This window comes from Cryptotermes secundus, unplaced genomic scaffold (assembly GCF_002891405.2).
Source record: "Cryptotermes secundus unplaced genomic scaffold, Csec_1.0 scaffold680, whole genome shotgun sequence".
Taxonomy (NCBI): Eukaryota; Metazoa; Arthropoda; class Insecta; order Blattodea; family Kalotermitidae; genus Cryptotermes; species Cryptotermes secundus.
This window is the reverse complement of record NW_019731231.1, coordinates 236,200-254,702: the sequence shown is the minus strand read 5'-3', so window position 1 is coordinate 254,702 and position 18,503 is coordinate 236,200. Positions and strand designations below refer to the sequence as shown.

Here is an 18,503-nt window from a genome sequence, read left to right as displayed (position 1 = left end):
TGAGAAATTTTAATTTCAAAATTTGAAAAAGAAAAAGAACAAAAATCTTATAGACATTTTAACTTGAATTAAAGTTTTAAAAAAGTGCTAAATTTAGAAACCAAATTAACGCGTGTAGGTTAACAAAGATTTTATACAATTAGAAAGACTGGTGATTTTAAATTTTAACAGGCAGTGTAACAGCTACGTAAGAATACACACCTGATGATGGCCATTTAGGGCCGAAACATGTAGTGTGGAGGAGGGAAAGAAAAAAGAACTACAATTAAATTGTTACACTTAAGACAGTGTTTGTCTCATATATATTGTGTAAGTGTAACAGGATGCTCAAATATAATATTGTACTCGAATACATAACTTCTGTGAAAATACTGCAGAATATAAAGAGGGTTACCTGCTGGTGTTGATAGGCTGTGGGTTATAAGGACCATCAGGATCTGCACCTGTCTTTGAGCTGTACCATTCATCATCATAGTTTTTGGACTGAGAGTAGTCTGGTGGCAGAGCACAACCAATGGCAGTCAAGCATGGAAGTGCTTTTCCAAACAGCTCTGGATCATAGTCCTATGTAAAATAAATATGTTATATATGTTATATGTTACTGATGTTAACTAAAGTAACTGCTTTACAGCATTTAAATTTTAGAAAATGAATTAGATGTCAATTGTAATACTGGTTAGTGCGGTTTATTCTAGAATTATAACTACAAATTACCATTTTAGAGAGAGAATCAAAGATGTTGCTGAAGAGCATCATAGTCAACCTCTTCTCTTCATCACTGGAAGCACCATACATCCCTTGTCCTGATGTAGAACCATAATACTTGGCACACCTGTCATAATGCAGCATCAGCAACTGGAACATAGAAGTTAGTTGAAAAATGTAAACTGTAATAATGGGTTAAATTTTATTTCCCTATTGAACTTTATATTATTGCACTGTACAATCTACAATGTAAAAGTCCGATGAATATTGTACTGTATTTTATTTCATCCGTTTTGCTACATAGTAACACTAGGACAAGTCATTCGGTAATACAAGTTAACAAAATAAATCTACAAAGTTACAAGCATACTACCAACATTTGTTACACTCATAAGCAATATATAAATACAACATTCCAAAAATATACAAACTACTATATACAGCTCATGAATGGCTATGACATCCAAACATAAGTACTTGCACCATCCACTTTTTTATTAAAATTAACAAATTCATTTATCATATGAAAAGAATGTTTCAATAAAAATGATTTTAAGTCTTTTTTAAAAGCTGAAAACCCACCAAGTTTTTATTTTGTTTGGTACCTTATTATAAAATTCTATCCCCATATGTAATCAGCTTTCAAAGATCTTCCAACAAATTATTTGTAATATTTTGAAATGTTTAAATATGTTATCAGAATTATCTGATTTCTATTTTACTTGTAGGACAAAAGCCTCTGTCTTCAAAATATATTATTCTTAATACAAGCCCTTTAAAATATAATCCTATAATACTAGATGTTACTAGCAATGAAATAAAAGCTGAAGTAGCAATGTGTGCGTGTGTGCGTGGGCATGCATTACTATTTGATCTAGTCAGCCAATCAAACATACTCCAAATCATAGAAATTAAATGGCACAACATAAAAATATTATTAACTTGAAATTACATGCCAAAAGAAAATTTTGACAATCCTACTGTTCATAATCTTCCACCATACTAAATTTCTGAATGTGGGGTCATAAAGTGAAAAAGAAAATGTATAGTTCACATTGTCACTACTTTGTTATTCTCATTTATTTAAAAAAAATAGTCTTACCAATTTTTAAGCAGAAAACATTTTGCTAAAGCAAGAGACAGACTTTCAGTATACTCAAGTGAATGATATTCTCAAACAGTTTCCAAATGTAAATTGTTGAATATAGGGACTTAAAAAGTCCAGTGGTGTAATAGCTTCAAATTACATTGACCTTCATGCCAATTTTCATAAAATCAAGCTATTGCTTCAAAACTGGAGGAATGACAAATATAAAGACATAGAGATATCATAATCATTTCATTTATAAACATATCTGAGTAAGCAAGTATGAATAAAGCTCACTGAAGTATTGAAAGTGCGGAATGAGATTAGAAGGATCAGTTTTCATCTTCTTCTGAGTTATAAAAGAAAGAATCTGAGCCTCTACAACTTAAAAATTATACAATTACGAATTAAATATATTGCATTTAGGGCCTTGAACTTTAATGGAGTACTGATATAAAAGTTTTCAGTTTAAATAATTCTACTGAATAAGGATATCCAAAAGTCAAATTTCCACAACTCCAGTGACATATCTCACGTTTACCTGGGCGGGATTTTAACCTTTCTTTTAATGTCATATGAGAGGAGCAGAAACAATACTGAAACACCTTCCTGGAGATTTTACTTTGTGTTGTGTTTATAACAAATATATTGTGACATGTTGCGCAAAGGAGACCCCCGCCCCACCAGCAGTGACGCGGCGNACAACTCCAGTGACATATCTCACGTTTACCTGGGCGGGATTTTAACCTTTCTTTTAATGTCATATGAGAGGAGCAGAAACAATACTGAAACACCTTCCTGGAGATTTTACTTTGTGTTGTGTTTATAACAAATATATCATGCACATATATACAAATTATNTCAGTTGTACTGTAACAGTCGCCGAGTCGAGTTGTACTGAGTCAGTCAGTGAGTCCTGGAGCTACCGCCGAGTTAGCCAGCAACTAGTCAGTTGTATTCTGGCATTTGGAGTGTACTAATTGTGATACTGCAGATAGCAGTAACCGTAAATCTGTAATTTGGGTGATTGTAAGTGCGAATGTGAAATAAAATTCGCTACATCAAATATATCGAGAAGTTATTTGTCGCGATATACGCCCAATACGCGACAATATCATGGACACATATACAAATTATTAACTACTTTTCTAATTTATAAAGCCAGTTTTGATTTTTCTATTTAAGTTGTGAATATTCAGGTCAGTACTAACATGAATTTAGGCCATAGTAATGCAAATCTGAACTGGTATTAATCAATAATCTATCAATTCTTGGGCATGAATAATGTCAGCCTCATTTACACATATCAAATTTGAGAGAGAATAAATCTGTCACAATGAAACTGCAATAATTTTATAAAACAAGTGCTGCAATTATGTACTGATGCTATAAAAGCACCATGGCAACAAACACAGAAAAACATTTCACAGCCATTACTTTCCAGATTAGTCTTTATTTATATTTACTATGTTGTTCATTTCTGCTCTGTGTCATGTCAGTCAATTACAAGATCAATATGAGTGGGGGTTATTGTTAACCCTTTTGCGTGGTCATTTAAATTCCGCTGCCGTGTCTCTCCGGCGGTAATATATTCAGCCGTCCATTTAAATTTTGCTCGAAAATGATTTATTCATCATTGTTCTTAAATTATATGAGATAGGAACATGAAACTTTCATTAAAATGATCTTAAAAGGTGGTTTTATAACCTTGCCTTATAATATGAGCGCCCGGTATCTCGGCAATGGAAGCAGTTGGTTTAGAATTTGAGCAGTGTATCGTACGCCTTGAAGCATGAAACTTTCACTAAAATGATCTTAAAAGATGGTTTTATAACCTTGCCTTATAATATGAGCGCCCGGTATCTCGGCAAAGGAAGCAGGTGGTTCAGAATTTGAGCGGAGTGTGGTACGCATTGAAGCATTCTGCTATACACAGCGCTGTCTCACATTCACCACACCAGTACTGCGTATCTCTCATTTGGCTCTTTTTTCCGTAAACCAAACATCTTCTGTGCGGCCTTGCCTTCTTCCCCGTGGGGGGAATACAAGAATTAATGTCTCTCCATGAGTCATATCGCTAGCCAGATTAGCTGCAGTAAATTCAACCTTTATGTTATCATAACAAGTGTTGGTGCTTCTGCGTTTCATTTTCCATCCATTTTGGCGGCATAAGACGTCGTAGGGGTGACCACAGAATTCATGAAGTTATTCTAAGAACTGGCTGGTATGTAGTGAACGAAAGCAGAGCTTAGCTGGCTCAAAAAAAATTTTATGGTCATCCCTCGAAACGACCACCAAGGTCAGTACGATAAAATGGAGTCAACTGGAGCGATAATACATGAAGGAATGAGTTCTTTTCCCTCCCCCACACACACCCGTATCGTCACAGGGGGTGACCACAGTGTTCTGCCTTAATTTGTGGCGTTTTTCTAAGAACTGGCTGCCATGTACTGTGCGAAATCAATCGATCTTGCAAGAATAAAATTTGGACATCCCTCTTCTAAGAATTCCAATTGAGTGTGTTAGTGTGGCCAGCTCAGGGCAATATGATATTATAAACACAGCACATATCACGTCTCTGCTGTTTATAACTTCATAGGAAAGAAAACACGCCATTCATAACAGTTTGAATGAGGAAACCTCTACCAGAAGCAACAGGAATTTGCTGCAAGACAGGCATATGTAACGATGACTTAGCGCTCCTAAACTCGTGTCTCATTAAATATAGTTCTCCTGACAACAGGCCAGCGAAAAATCTAACAATCTACAGCAAAACCATCAATTATTATTTGCGTTATAATATAGGTGTGCAGCTGGACGAAACATAGACGTCGAACCCCCGCAGACGATTTAAATACCTTGACGAAACATACACGTCAAACCACGCTGAACGGTTAATAAATATTCCAAGAGTATGTGCCTTATGCAATACTGGTACATACCCTCAGTGCTACTGTGGTGTACTCCGTCAGCTTGGAAACATCAATGGTTAGTTTCCTCAACAACTTCAGTAACATGCTTGGTTGCATTTGACTGAAATAGAAATTCTGTTAATGAGATCTAAAAGTTTGTGACAGTGGTACATCAATACAAATATTATGTTTCTGGCCATTATCAATCGACCTGTTTTTGTCTAAAAGACCGTCGGGATCATCCAGAGATAGGAACAGCTATACTGATTGGGCCGAACTGAGTAGGTTTTACCTGAAGACAGAGACAGAATCCAGTATCTGAAACATTATTTTTAAATAAAAACAGGATGATGAATAATGTCAAGAAACATAACATTTGTATCAAATTCTCTGTTGTTTATTATTAAACACGAAAACCATAATGGTGTTTCCAATGTCTGTTGTATTTATAAATAAGTGCCATTTCAAAGACAAAACTGACTTTTCAGTTCCTGTGAACAATACTTTATTTAGAGGAAAGAGTGCAACATTTATACATCACACACATGTAACCACTGGATGGGATGCTGGGTGGGCCCCAGAGCCAGTATGGATGACATAGAGAAGAGAAAATTTTTGACCCTACTGGGACTCGAACTCTGACCCCTCGGTTGTCCAGCCAGTAGGAAGTTGATATACTGTCTATGCTACCTTGGCTCTCCTCCTATATGAACCATTCATTATTCTAAACTCAAGCATTATAACTCACACTATAATATTTCTTCATTTCTTAGAATATATAATAATACAAAGATCAAGACTCCTGGTTCTTTGTACTACTCATCTGGACTTCTAAAATAAAGACACCAAATATCTGAAAATTAACGTTTATCTGAAATATTAGAATTACCAATGTACAGATTACTCTTTTACCTATACATAGATGACACAACTATGATACTGTTTGTCATGAAAGATTTTTCCACACTTCTTTCGGTCTGTTTTAAGTTTATTAAGTTTAGTCTCCCTGTGTGCTCTGATAATTCAAGATTGCATATAAGTAGGAAACAAGATGGAGCAATGGCTTCATGTTGTATATTATTATTTTAAATTTGTAATTTGTACAACTTTACCAAATTTTGATCAAGTTTCACTCAATCAGGAACATAAGGTATAAGGTATATGATATTTACCTGGTAAGTGCCACGAGAAAGTCTGATACAGCTTCTCTCTGACCCTTGGTAAGCATTCTGTTTTTGGACAGCCTATAAACTGTATGCAAGGTGGCATCCAATAAATTGGCATAATTATCAGCTTCATTGTAGAATGAAGAGTGTTTGATAAGAAGTGGCAAGATGGAATTGCCAATGTAACGATTCATTGCTAATGCCATATCAGATTCATAGCCATCATTCTGAAATCAAACAAAACTTATGGAATATAGTGTAGTAGCTAATTTTGTTTGAAACTGTCATTTTACCATTCCTCAGCATGATGTATGCTCAAATACCATCTTGGGCATTTATGGAAAAACTGTACATTAAGGAATTTACAAGCCCTCCTTTTATATAATATTTTAGAACTAGGCTAAAGAGAGTGACTTAAAGTAGGAGCAACGTTTGTGTACCGGCTGTTCATAAAATCTCTGTGCATCTCTACAAATTGAATGCATCCTGTGAAAGAGAGATCCATTGTCATACTAAAACATAAACGCAAGCTTAACACCTGGACACCATGTGAATATCTTATACAAATGCAAGTACGAGGGTCGTACTGAAAGTCTTGAGCAACAATCTTTTGTAAAATAACATGTTTTATTATTGACAAACCAAATACACCACCTCAATCAACAGACCTTTCTTTATCTTTCCACATAATCGTCACTCCTTTGCACACATTTCTCCCAGCGTTCTGGGAGTTTGAAAATTCCCCTTATGTAAAATTCCGTTCCAGCCATCCAAAGACACTGACGCACTGCTTTCTGAATTGCCTCCCTTGTCTCAAAACGTTGTCCATGCAGCTGATCCTTCACAAATCAGAAAAGATGGTAGTTGGAGGGTGCCAGATCAGGGCTATAGGAGGGGTGTGGAAGAACTTCCCACCCCATCTTTGCAGTTGCTTCCAATGTGAGGCGAGAGGCATGGGGGCGAGCATTGTAATGCAGGATGATGATGTTTTGTCCAGGACGTTTATCACGCAATGCACGACGGAGCTTGTGCAGCGTCTGGACATGATGAGCATAACTGATGGTTTGCCCAGGTTCCAGGAATCCGCCCAGAATAAACCCCTCTGCATCCCAGAAGACTGTGCTGATCACCTTTGCAGCTGATGGCACTGTCTTTGCCTTCTTTTTTGATGGAGAATGCAAATGGTGCCATTCCATACTCGGCCGATTAGTTCCAGGCTCGAAATGGTGAAACCAGCTGTCATCACCTGTCACAATACAGGGCAAAAAATCATCACCTTTGTGTCGATATCTCTGCAGCAGTTCTGAGGTGATGGCTTTTCACTGACCTTTGTGGACTTCGGTCAATAACAGCGGGACCCAACGAGCACAAACTTTTCTATAGCCCAAGCTTTCAATCATCTCCTGTACTGCACTGTGCCTTATTCCAAGTTTTCGGGCTACTGCATCCACAGTCACACGCCTGTCATCTTGAATGATCTCATCCACTCTTTCCTTGTTGCGTTCAGTTGAGGCTGTTTGAGAACGACCGCTCCAAGACTCATCTTCGATGCTGGTGTTCCCATCTTTAAAATGTTTCACCCATCTTCGAACACGGCTCACACCCATGCACACACTTCCATAAGCATGCTGAAGTCTCTGGTGAATTTCTGCAGCAGGGATTTCCTCTTTCACAAGAAATTCAATGACAGCATGCCGGTGAAATTACATATCGTTGTCGGCCATTTTGTTAGGAGTAATACTGATCACGTGATGCAAGCTACTGACATCACAAGACACTCAAAAGTTAACACAACAGCAGGTTCCACCTACCACCATACTGTCTTTCGTCTGCTGTTCCCAGGTTGCATGCAAAAAAAAGTTGTTCATGACTTTCGGTATGNATATCGTTGTCGGCCATTTTGTTAGGAGTAATACTGATCACGTGATGCAAGCTACTGACATCACAAGACACTCAAAAGTTAACACAACAGCAACAACAGGTCTGCTGTTCCCAGGTTGCATGCAAAAAAAAGTTGTTCATGACTTTCGGTATGACCTACATACATGTAAGTTATATTAATATCATAAAAAACTCCATAAAATTCTCTCTGAATTTCCTGTTTATGAACCAGTAACCTTGATTTCAAAACATTTTGATTTTAAAAGAGGCTCATTGTTAACACAGCATATGGGGATGGTTGTGTTTCGGTGTAAATGACAGGATTTAATACATATTGTCTCACTCAACAGTGGTGAATATTGGCTTAAAGAGATTTATACTGAATAAAAAACAGAAACTGTAGAATTTCCATACACACAATAAGAGCTGGAGATTTTATATAAAAATGGAAACACTATCATCTGTTATCTTGAAAATTAATTAATTGTATGGTTTCCTGCTTACCCTGTCCAACATGGTGGCCGCTCGGAGATCAGGAAGGAACGCATCTTCCAGGAGCTTATAGAACAATTCTTGAGTCTCAATACCATACACTCTCTCAAGGAAGAGAACTATACTCTGTTTATTGCCAGGAATGAGACCAGATGGCATGTCACTCTTAGGCCGTTCCTCTCCTGCTGCAGGATTTGTCTGAGTGAACCTCAGACTCAGTACCCCTTGTAGATCTTCCAGAGGCACCAGTGACCGCAGAATGGCTCTTGCTCGGAGAGACTCATTTTTCCCCTAGACATTAAATAACAAATACCTGAGAAGTAACTGCACTTCTTGCTGTGGAGGTTTACCATAAAAGAATGTTGATAGACTCACTGCATGAAATCACAAGAGAACTATTTTGAAAGGAATAATCTGGATTAACTGAGCAACATGGCTTAAGTGGTACTGCTTCTGACTTATATTTGGGAGGTATCAGTTCATATCTTGGCTAGGACACTGGCTATCCTGACTGAAGTTTCCTGTGATTTTCCTCAGTCCCTCCAGGAAAATTCCAGGGAAGTACTTCAAATCAGGTTGGGGCTACTTCCTTCCACATGCTGTCCAATTCATTATTCATTTTTTTTTTCACTATTCACTATTATCTTGAATATGATAGCACTGTCAAATAAATCATACATAAATAACATAAAACAAATAACATGGAATAGATGCCAAAAGTGTTAGGGATGGGAAAAAAATGCAATATTGGAATGTTATAATAGAAGGTACAAACAACAGGAAATATATACTGTTATTTTAAAGTCAGTTTTTGTTTTGTGGTTCTATCTTGTTTTTCAACAAATATTTAAATTGTAAATAATATCGCACATTTATTAAGTTATCTTCCACTAAATAATGCCAGCAATATCCGAAAATTCAAATGATCTTGTCAAAAGATATACTGTTTTCCATAGTTAGCGTAAAATTTGTCAAAAGTAACCTGTGCAATGACAGAAGCATCTGGAGCACAGCGACCAAGAAGATCCACCAAAGTACAGTAGAAGTTAAGAATGGCTGCTCCAGTGTCAATGTAATCTTCATCTTCATCACTCTCTGGCAGTGGATGTTCAAACTGCAGTACTGACATTGTTCCTTCTGCTTCATCCATCAACTTCCTTCTGTCAGCTATGCGCTCTGACATCTGAAATTATGGTAAATCATTAATTACTCAAAAATCTAACTACCGGCAAAATTTTACAGAGATGTGACACTGCTTTGTCCTTCATGAAAACTCGAAATTTTGCTATTTTTTCACTGAAGTGAAGTGCCATTTCAGGTATGTTTATAAATACATAACTGTCATCAGTTTGGTAGGTACTATGCAATAGAAATCTTACAAAAAATGCACCTACACAAAGTGTTTCCTAAAAATGTTCAGGTTTTCAATGAGCAACAAACATGTTGTTCATCTAATTTTGAGTATTTCATTGTTGAAAAATATTAGCAACAGCTCAACAAGTGAATTCCTATCAGTAATAGAAACATTTGATTCATTCCTCCCACGCGTTGTTCTATTCATATTTAAAGTACTACCACTTTTTTAACACCAACATTATAAGATTGTAAGAACAGATAAGTTCTACTGCAGTAGCTGAACAGCCTCAGCACCTCAGTATTACCATGATGTATCTACAGTTTGATTTTCAGATCTATGAAATATAAAAATATTTTACAATTAACCTTTGCATTTTATCACACTGTAGAACACAGTAGAACTTATTGTCCCTTGCTGCTCTTAACATACAATAATATACTAATGTATAAAGGACAATTAAACCATATGGTCAAATGACTTCAGGAAACAGCAGATTTAAATGGAATGATAAAGGAATAAATGTCATTAAGACCGGTGGCACTGACTACTGTGTATGACTGCCTGAAATAATAAAGATAGAACCAACCTTGTTGGCATCAATGATGGCTCTCAGCAATCCTTCTCCTTCACCTCTCAGTGCAGGACCTAAGCATTCTGGCCGACGGATCAGAAGACGAATTACAAGGTTGGCATTTTCTTCCACACTCTCACCTATGAATACAATATATTACATATACAATTCGTTCTAAGTCTTATATGTTAATGAAAGGTGATGTTACAAGAATGTTGACACCTCTGCCATGCAGCAAACTTATGGACTGGCCTGCACTTTGCCCAGGTGTGTGCTTACTAAGTAACTCACTGTAATAAGCAGAACTGTAACATCTATGATATTTTGTATGCTGATAGTATGCAGAGGGAAAAATTATTCATAGCACAAAATTTGCCACTGTGCATAGAAATTCTGGTCATATGTAATAATGTTGTGTGTAGACCCATTATTGGGTAATGACCTCGAAACAAACAATGAAACAACATTTGCTGCTAAGCAATAGATTCTTAACAAGCAAGCATACGCTGCCGTGACTGAGTAATGCCTTAGCACACAAATACCTTCCCTTGGAAATGATTGGAGTACAATGATGAATGGTGTTTTCTACACAGTCCATGCTGAGATGTTATAACTGAGGCAAGTTCAGAAGTTAGTCCATTGTGAGAGGGTTGTAAGGAAGTGTGTGAAGAGCAGACTTAGCTGACATACAGAAGTTGCTGAATCTCCATTGTCAAGATCTGATACTGGGAAAAGACTAGTGAAAGCAGACTGAGAAGGCTTAGTGTGTGCTGTGGTGATATGTAAAACTGTGGAAATTAGAAACGGTGTTACAATTACTTGTAGTTATGATTTGTACGTGGTCACTAAATCCAATCTCCCAATCCAAACCCCATCTATAGTCACTCATATACATGACAATGATTTACAGTTTTGAGTTACTATTTAGATGCACAATGGGAAGTTTACTATTAAAGAATAAAGAAGTTCCATATAATGTTAACTACTGAAAACACTGGTATTTTCTATTTATCTGTTTCTCATGCAGCAAACAAATATGAATTTGAATTACCATTGACCCAGACACAGAATCGTAAGAAATCCAAATATCTCTCTCCTTCCACTGGATCCCAACCTAGGTCTGGATAGCCTTTCTCAAGAAGCTCCGAGTTGGATTGTAAACCACAACGAGAAAGATAGATAGCAATTTTTTCCAAGTAGTGTTCTCTGAAAAATGAACAGTTTCAAATTATCATACAAATAATAACTGTTCAAATAACTATATGGCATGCTGTTTACAGAATTTAAATAGTTACAATCAATGGGTAAGAAATGCATGAAGTACTGTAAATAGTGTAAATCTATTTCATGAAGGGAAATATGATGTAAGGCAGGAAGCTAGTAAGGTGACTCTTCAAGAGCACTAACCGAAGTGCCAGTGCAAGTTCAGTATTCTCCATCAGGGAGGAATAAGCCACATCTAGAGGTGTACTCCCACGCAAAGATGGTCTTGACAGAAGGATGTTACTGTTCTCCAAAAGAAATGCGAAATGGTCAAACATGGCTTTCTGGTTCTGGCGTGAAGTTCTGCAGAAGTAGCACAGGAATCGGCAACAAGCTACCACCATCTCATGAGAGGTATCCTAGTGTGAATAATATAAAAATGGTGACAATCAAACAAATAAGAGTATTCTTCAGAATATACATACCTCAACATTTTTATACCATTTTCAGTATTCCTCTATTTATGCCACAAATATCTTTGCAAGAAATACACACATACACTGCAATATGAATTGCAGTGCAGAATTTCATTAACAGATAATGAATTTAATAATGTTGTATATTTTATCTAGTGGACATTTGAGAGTGATGTTACTCATAATTTTAGAGAACACAAGTCTTTTGGACAGCACACATCAGCAAGAAATTTTGACTGGAGAATATCCTAACACAAAAGTGCACAGACACACTTTAATATCAAGTTCCTGGATGGAGCTCTGACCCAGTCAATGCAGGGATTTTAAAAACATATACTGAATCAAGGGTTAGTATCAATATAATTCATGTTGTTATTATTTGAAAATTCTGCCGTTACATTTAAAATCCTAACATTAAGCAAGTTTTAAAAGCACTGAGAACTCAGGAGGGGCATTTCAAAGATTCCAAACAGTCAGGCCTTGTAAGTTTAATGTTATAATTTTTCTGTAATTTATTTCCTCACAGTAAAAATCCTAATCCAAATTTTTGTATTCTGCGATGAAATATACTACAAAAAATGAAGTGTAATGACACATCCAAATTCATAACCATGACAATTTACTAGGATTTTACAAATTGCATTTACAATGTAACAGATTGATAGCTGGTTTTCCTTGTGTTTACAAACTGTCATCATACAAACTTTAGACTATGAATAACGATTAATCATCAAACTAAAATATTCTACACAGCCACCATATTGTTCCTTCTTATTTCCCTATAATATTGCCCTAATAAGTGCTGTATACTTTTCACAGCTCATAAGTCAGTGTGGATTTCATGTTGGCATGGTTTAAGACAGGAACTTAAAACATGTGATGATGGGATGGCCTTCGAAGGCATGTTATTTACTTCAGATTTAAAAACTGTTAACAGTAACAATGATATCCATTCTGAATCAAGGAATATGTGGAAAGACACATATAGAAATAGTAATTATGTAAAGGAATGAGTTCATTTAAAAAACTAAAATGGACAAAGTAAGATAAAAAATTACGATGAATTTCAACCTTCTCCTTTGGAGGTGCTTCTCCTTCTTGGCCTGTGGCTTGAGTTTGTACTTGGGTATCTGATTGGGCCTGAGCTCGTCTGCCAAGAGTATTCATCATCACTGCCATCACATTCTCATGGACACGTAAGATTCTTATCAAGTCAGGATGCTGGAAGAATGTATGGTTGTTCACCAGCTTCCTATAAAATAAGATACAAAATACATTCTACATCTTCTTACAATCTTCAATTTGCATTCTAGTTAACCCAACTTTTATAATAAAAATATAAATTTAGGAATATCTTTAAATAACAATAATTATTATTATTAATTGAAATCAACTTACCACAGTCGCTCTCTCATAAGCCCCTCCTCTTCTTGCGACATTTGCACAGGTAAGAGAGACCTTATCTGACTTAAACCGACCCACATTTGAGAAACATCATCCTTTGTCTTACTGTTAATGACGTATGTTTTCTGCAGTGCTCTAATGAGCTCACCAATGCTGTCATACTGCCGAACCAACAAGCTACAAAATGAAATTATGATACTTTCATAGTTTACACATTTAAAAAAAAAATCTGTATACCTATGTGAAAGTATAATATTATTATGAACAAAAAACAGCAAAATGAAATAATATAATCTGACAGTAAGTGACACCATATCTGAAATTCTCAGAGGCTCATATATGAGATAAACATTTGCCACATATCAATACTAAAAAAAAAAATCATTTGTATGATTTCAGTTATAACACTATCATAATGGAAGAACTCTGAAGAACTAAGAGTATTGGCTGCCAAAACATAATAATCATTTAACAACTTTGCAAAGAACATTAAGTGAATAAAGGTTTGAATATTTATAACTTAATTTTAGGCAAGTAGTTTTTGATTTAAAGGTGAAAGCAAGGGAACATAAGTGGAGTGAAAATGAAGAATAGTATTTATGGGAGGATATGGTTGAGTTGAAGAGGCTTTGTCACAAACAGCAGCAGTAAATATGTATGAAAAAATAATTCTTGTAAACTTACCTGAACATTTCTCGTACAAGCTTAGGTGTTTCAATCTGTGACTCCTCAGCCCATCTTACTATGGTGCTAATCAGTATCTTTCTGAATACCTCTGAAAGAGTTAGATGACATATTTAAGTATACAGTACATTATAATTAGGCATGCTTCATGTGTAAAATACTTCATACTTCGACTTAATTGTTAACCTGACAGAAAAATGTTAATACAATATTTCCAAGTCTGTCTAAAATGGTGTATAATCTAGTTAATGCTGTTAATTTAAAATGCACTACACAAGTGCTTACCTTTGTGGACTTTACAAGATGACTTGTGAATGTACATTTTACTTAATGTAACTAGTGTTAGGGTATTCCAAATTAATTTAATACCATATAGTACTCTTCTACACTAAGAAAAATCTCTTTTATATAAGATACTTACTTAATTTCTATGATAATTATTCTTTATTCCAAGTGTAAATGTAATGATCTTACAGAATTTAATAAGCATGAATTTAAAAAATTGATTGATCTACACATTAAATTCCCTGCCTTGTGCCTGAATTGTGTCAGCAGAAAGTACATTGATGCTTGTAGATACAACAACTTTTAAATTTTTTATGAATAAAATTCAATTCTAATGCCAATGGCACAGCAGAATGTATTTCAGTGTGTATAATTTATCAGCTCAATATGCGGAAAGAATTTTTCTCCTTTTTAGAAAGACTGTTAATATTACTTCTCAAGGTAACAATATCTGCTTAAAAATGAACAAAATTTTGGAAACAAACTGCTACTACTACTACTACTACTACCACCACCACTACTACCGCCACCACAACCACCATCACCACATAACTTTTGCAAAAAATTAAACTGAAGTTAAATGCATTATGGCAACGTGGTAAGGGTAACATTCATTACATTTATTGGGAAATTTGTGTATTGGTTAAAATCTTATCAAAGGTCATTTTTCTGTCAGTCCTAACCAGTGAATCACATGGTGGAGACTGTAAACACAAATATTAACACCATGTTGTCACATCAAATTAAAATTTTTATTGCTTCTTCCATGATAATTATGCATTGGTCAAAATATTATCAATGGACATTTTCATCTCAGGGTTCATCAAGGAATTGCAGGGTGAGTATGTAGGCAAGAACATCCATATAATGTTATTATACTGCATTTAACTTTCATTACTCCTGCCACAAACATTATGGGTTGGTCAAAATTTTATCAATGTTCAACAATATGTACATATTTTGTATTGGAGCCTGTAGACATGAATCTTCACACAATGTTCCCAGATCCCATTTAACTCTAATGACAGTTTCTGTGAAAATGATGCACTGGTATTAATTTTATTACGTGGAATTTTCATCACAGTTTTCATGGAGGAAACACATGGTGGTATCTGCATGTGTGAATATACATACCAGGTTGCCATACAGTACTTAATTGTAATTGCATCAATACAATGTGTAGGATCATATTCTGAAATGTAGTATTTGCATACTTTATGCACCACAATATTTATATGTGATTTTTCCCTTCATAAACAAAATTATGTGAGTAAATGTGGTGGCAGTGCCAGTGGTGAAGGTATGTACTAGCACTGGGGGCTGTGGTAGTGTTGTTGTTGTTGTTGTTGTTAGTAGTAGTAGTAGTAAACAATAGTAATAATTCTTCATTGATTTTAATGCTGAACTCAATAGCCATAGGCCAATTACAGAGTCAGCATAAGTTTAAAATAACAAAAACATGCAGAAAAACAAATAACAATAAAGACTACAAAGGTAAATACGAATAGAAAATAAAGACCAACACTGGAATGGACACAGGTCAGTCAGTACCAGAGCTGTCTTCAACATAATCAACATGTTACAGATTTCATGGCCAGTATCTAACCTTCAGGTGATTTCTTTTGTGGCTCATCCTCTTCTTTAGGCTCTATTTCCAATTCTTTCACAGCATTTATAATATTACACAAACGCTTAAATGGTCCAGGCTTTACAGCACCTGCAGCAGGTTCCTGCAGAGAACATGAAAATTCTTTAACTCTGTCTACTTCTGACAGCATATCAAATTACTTTAGATTTCACAGTAAATATAATATGACATCCTAACCTCAGGTTCCTCAGGCTCCTGTAAAGCACTTAGTGAAACATAATACATAAGTTTCTCATGAAACTTTGTCAGGTGCTCACTCAGGTCTTCTCCACAGGGACAGTTTTCCCTGTCTTCTCCTTCCAAGTTCTTGAAGCCAAGAATTGCATTCATCTGCAAATAGGTAATATTAATATGATTATTTTGCAATATTTTCATAAAATACATTTCTACACTTGAAAGTTCTGTCAAATATATGATCACTTTTTCAAAACCAATTTTGTACAACTCATATTTGCAAACTGTATAATTAATCAGATTTGGAAGTTTCTTATTTTATTCTTAACAACATGAATTTTAAAACACGATGATTGTAATTTTTCAGTTGTCAATCAACTGGTATATTATTTAGCAAATTTACACAATTATCATAAATTTATCTCTTTACATAGTCACATATATATAAAAACATATAGCTTACAATTGTAACTTTATTCTGTTCTTATGTAGATGTCATAGTTGTTTGTGGCTGTGGATAGGACTGGCAGGTGGAAATGTGTAGGTACCTATGCTTCAGTTGGAATTGAACTCTCATTTTTGCTTAAGAACTACCTTCCAATGCTGACAGTATATATATATATATATATATATATTGAATGCAACTGTGGTATAATGCAGTAGAATGGATAGTATAGGTGTTATCTGTGGCAAATGTATCTAGAGATGATAACTGGTTATTTCAAAGGTTCTACCCATTTGCTGCATTTGAGACCATTCAGAATAATGTACAGTTCCTTATTAATAGAAGGGAAGATTGCATAATGTATGTGGGAAAAGGGTGTATATGCTGGTAATTATGAAATAATTGTTATTAGTGACATTTTTAAAGTGTCTCTAAGTGTTTATTTTGTATCTAAGGACCAGCCACCAACAGTTATAGTTGGTCAGGCTGTGACTGAGCAAAAAATGAATCCATCTTGTTTGGTGGTAAACTATACCAAAAGCGAGGTTAATATGCAAGCTTTGCCAAAACATTTGATCTAGACAGCAGTACCACGAGTAACATACGCTGTTATTCTGTTAGGTTTTCTTCATAAATGTATGTGTAGTTGTCTTTACAGAGTATTTCCAGTCACTAAGTTAGATAATTTTGATGGCATTTATTTTTAACAATTTTCCATTAAAATTTCAATTTACATTATGCTTTTTTATTTACAGACTTTTAGATATGAATTATAAGGATCCTGAAGTAGTGTAATTCTTGGATCTGAGCCTGTTTGGACATATCCAAATTCAGATGAACACTGTATTTTACTTCTTCAGGGTGTATGTCTTATGCAGGGCTTTTCATTTCATTCAGTTAGTACTAAATGTAATGTAATTTCACATGAAATATTTGATTCAATCAAATGGTTCTCATATTTATAATAATAATTTAAATCAATATCGAAGCCAAGAAGACAAGAGAATTAGTTTTTACTTCAATTTATTGAATCAATTAACATTTTTTACTCTTCAGCAAGATTCAGTTCCATAGTCCATGTAAGTTTTTAATTTTATTTGTAATAATTAATATTTAAAAAATTTAGTCCTCTATATTCTTATCTAGTGCATAACTTTGCTTTTGTAATGGACACAAAACAAAAACAGTCAAAACTACTGAAGAACAACATGGTAAATAAAACCATTCACAACATCGTTGTAGTCCTGAAAATAGTGTGTACAGCATGCCATTATGTTCTACGTGAAACTAAGTATCCTTGGTGATCCACATCTTTGTTTGCTTTATGTAATATACTGCTGCACTGTTATGCAGAAGGGAACTCAGCAATGGTGGCAAGTATGAAATCACTTACTTGTTCCCGAGGTGGACATCTGAATTCTCTGGTCTTTTTAGCTGCAACAGCTGATGGCAAGTCAGATTGCTTGATTTCAATGTATCTTCTAAGTTGATCCTATAATGCGAAGAAAATCCATTATAAAGAGTTATCAAATGAAACTAATATACTATTCAGTATTTCACACTTGAATAAATCTATTAATATTCATTAAGCTTTATCAATAATTATTATATTATATTAATACATATCACATTTAAAAATATATATAGTAGAGCCTTTAAATGCTGAAGATTACCAAAAATGTTACTTTAGTCTTTAAAAAACATTTCAGTCTAAGAAATACTTTCCAATAAGATAGGCATGAATTTAAGAAAGTATGATTTGTTTCATTCTGGTCCGTCACACAAATATTATGAAAAAGTTAAATAGTTATGATTTTCTTATTTCAATTATTCATGCCCTTACATGTTTCAGTCTTCAAAGACCATCTTCAGAGGGACACCTTTTACATCAATACAGTTAGAACCACTATTACAGTACATGTTCTAAAAATTAAAATATATACATATAATAATATATGAGGGGGTACCCAAAAGAAACTGAACTTATTTTTTTTTAAACTTATTTATTCAAAT

General features: G+C 34.9%; 1 protein-coding gene across 7 annotated transcripts in view; it reads right to left on the bottom strand.

The window, feature by feature from the left end:
- LOC111866591 (ryanodine receptor) overlaps positions 1 to 18,503 on the bottom strand; it is a 256,073-nt gene that overhangs the window by 96,686 nt on the left and 140,884 nt on the right. For all 7 annotated transcript variants that reach the window (XM_033752340.1, XM_033752342.1, XM_033752343.1 and 4 more), the window contains 15 exons: positions 17,884 to 17,982; positions 16,049 to 16,201; positions 15,830 to 15,953; positions 13,939 to 14,029; positions 13,249 to 13,431; positions 12,922 to 13,102; positions 11,579 to 11,793; positions 11,223 to 11,377; positions 10,187 to 10,311; positions 9,226 to 9,426; positions 8,256 to 8,534; positions 5,877 to 6,097; positions 4,735 to 4,825; positions 715 to 855; positions 395 to 564 (listed from right to left, as the gene is read on the bottom strand). In XM_033752340.1, coding sequence (XP_033608231.1) covers positions 395 to 564; positions 715 to 855; positions 4,735 to 4,825; positions 5,877 to 6,097; positions 8,256 to 8,534; positions 9,226 to 9,426; positions 10,187 to 10,311; positions 11,223 to 11,377; positions 11,579 to 11,793; positions 12,922 to 13,102; positions 13,249 to 13,431; positions 13,939 to 14,029; positions 15,830 to 15,953; positions 16,049 to 16,201; positions 17,884 to 17,982 — 2,429 coding nt within the window. The remainder of the gene's footprint in view (positions 1 to 394; positions 565 to 714; positions 856 to 4,734; positions 4,826 to 5,876; positions 6,098 to 8,255; positions 8,535 to 9,225; positions 9,427 to 10,186; positions 10,312 to 11,222; positions 11,378 to 11,578; positions 11,794 to 12,921; positions 13,103 to 13,248; positions 13,432 to 13,938; positions 14,030 to 15,829; positions 15,954 to 16,048; positions 16,202 to 17,883; positions 17,983 to 18,503) is intronic.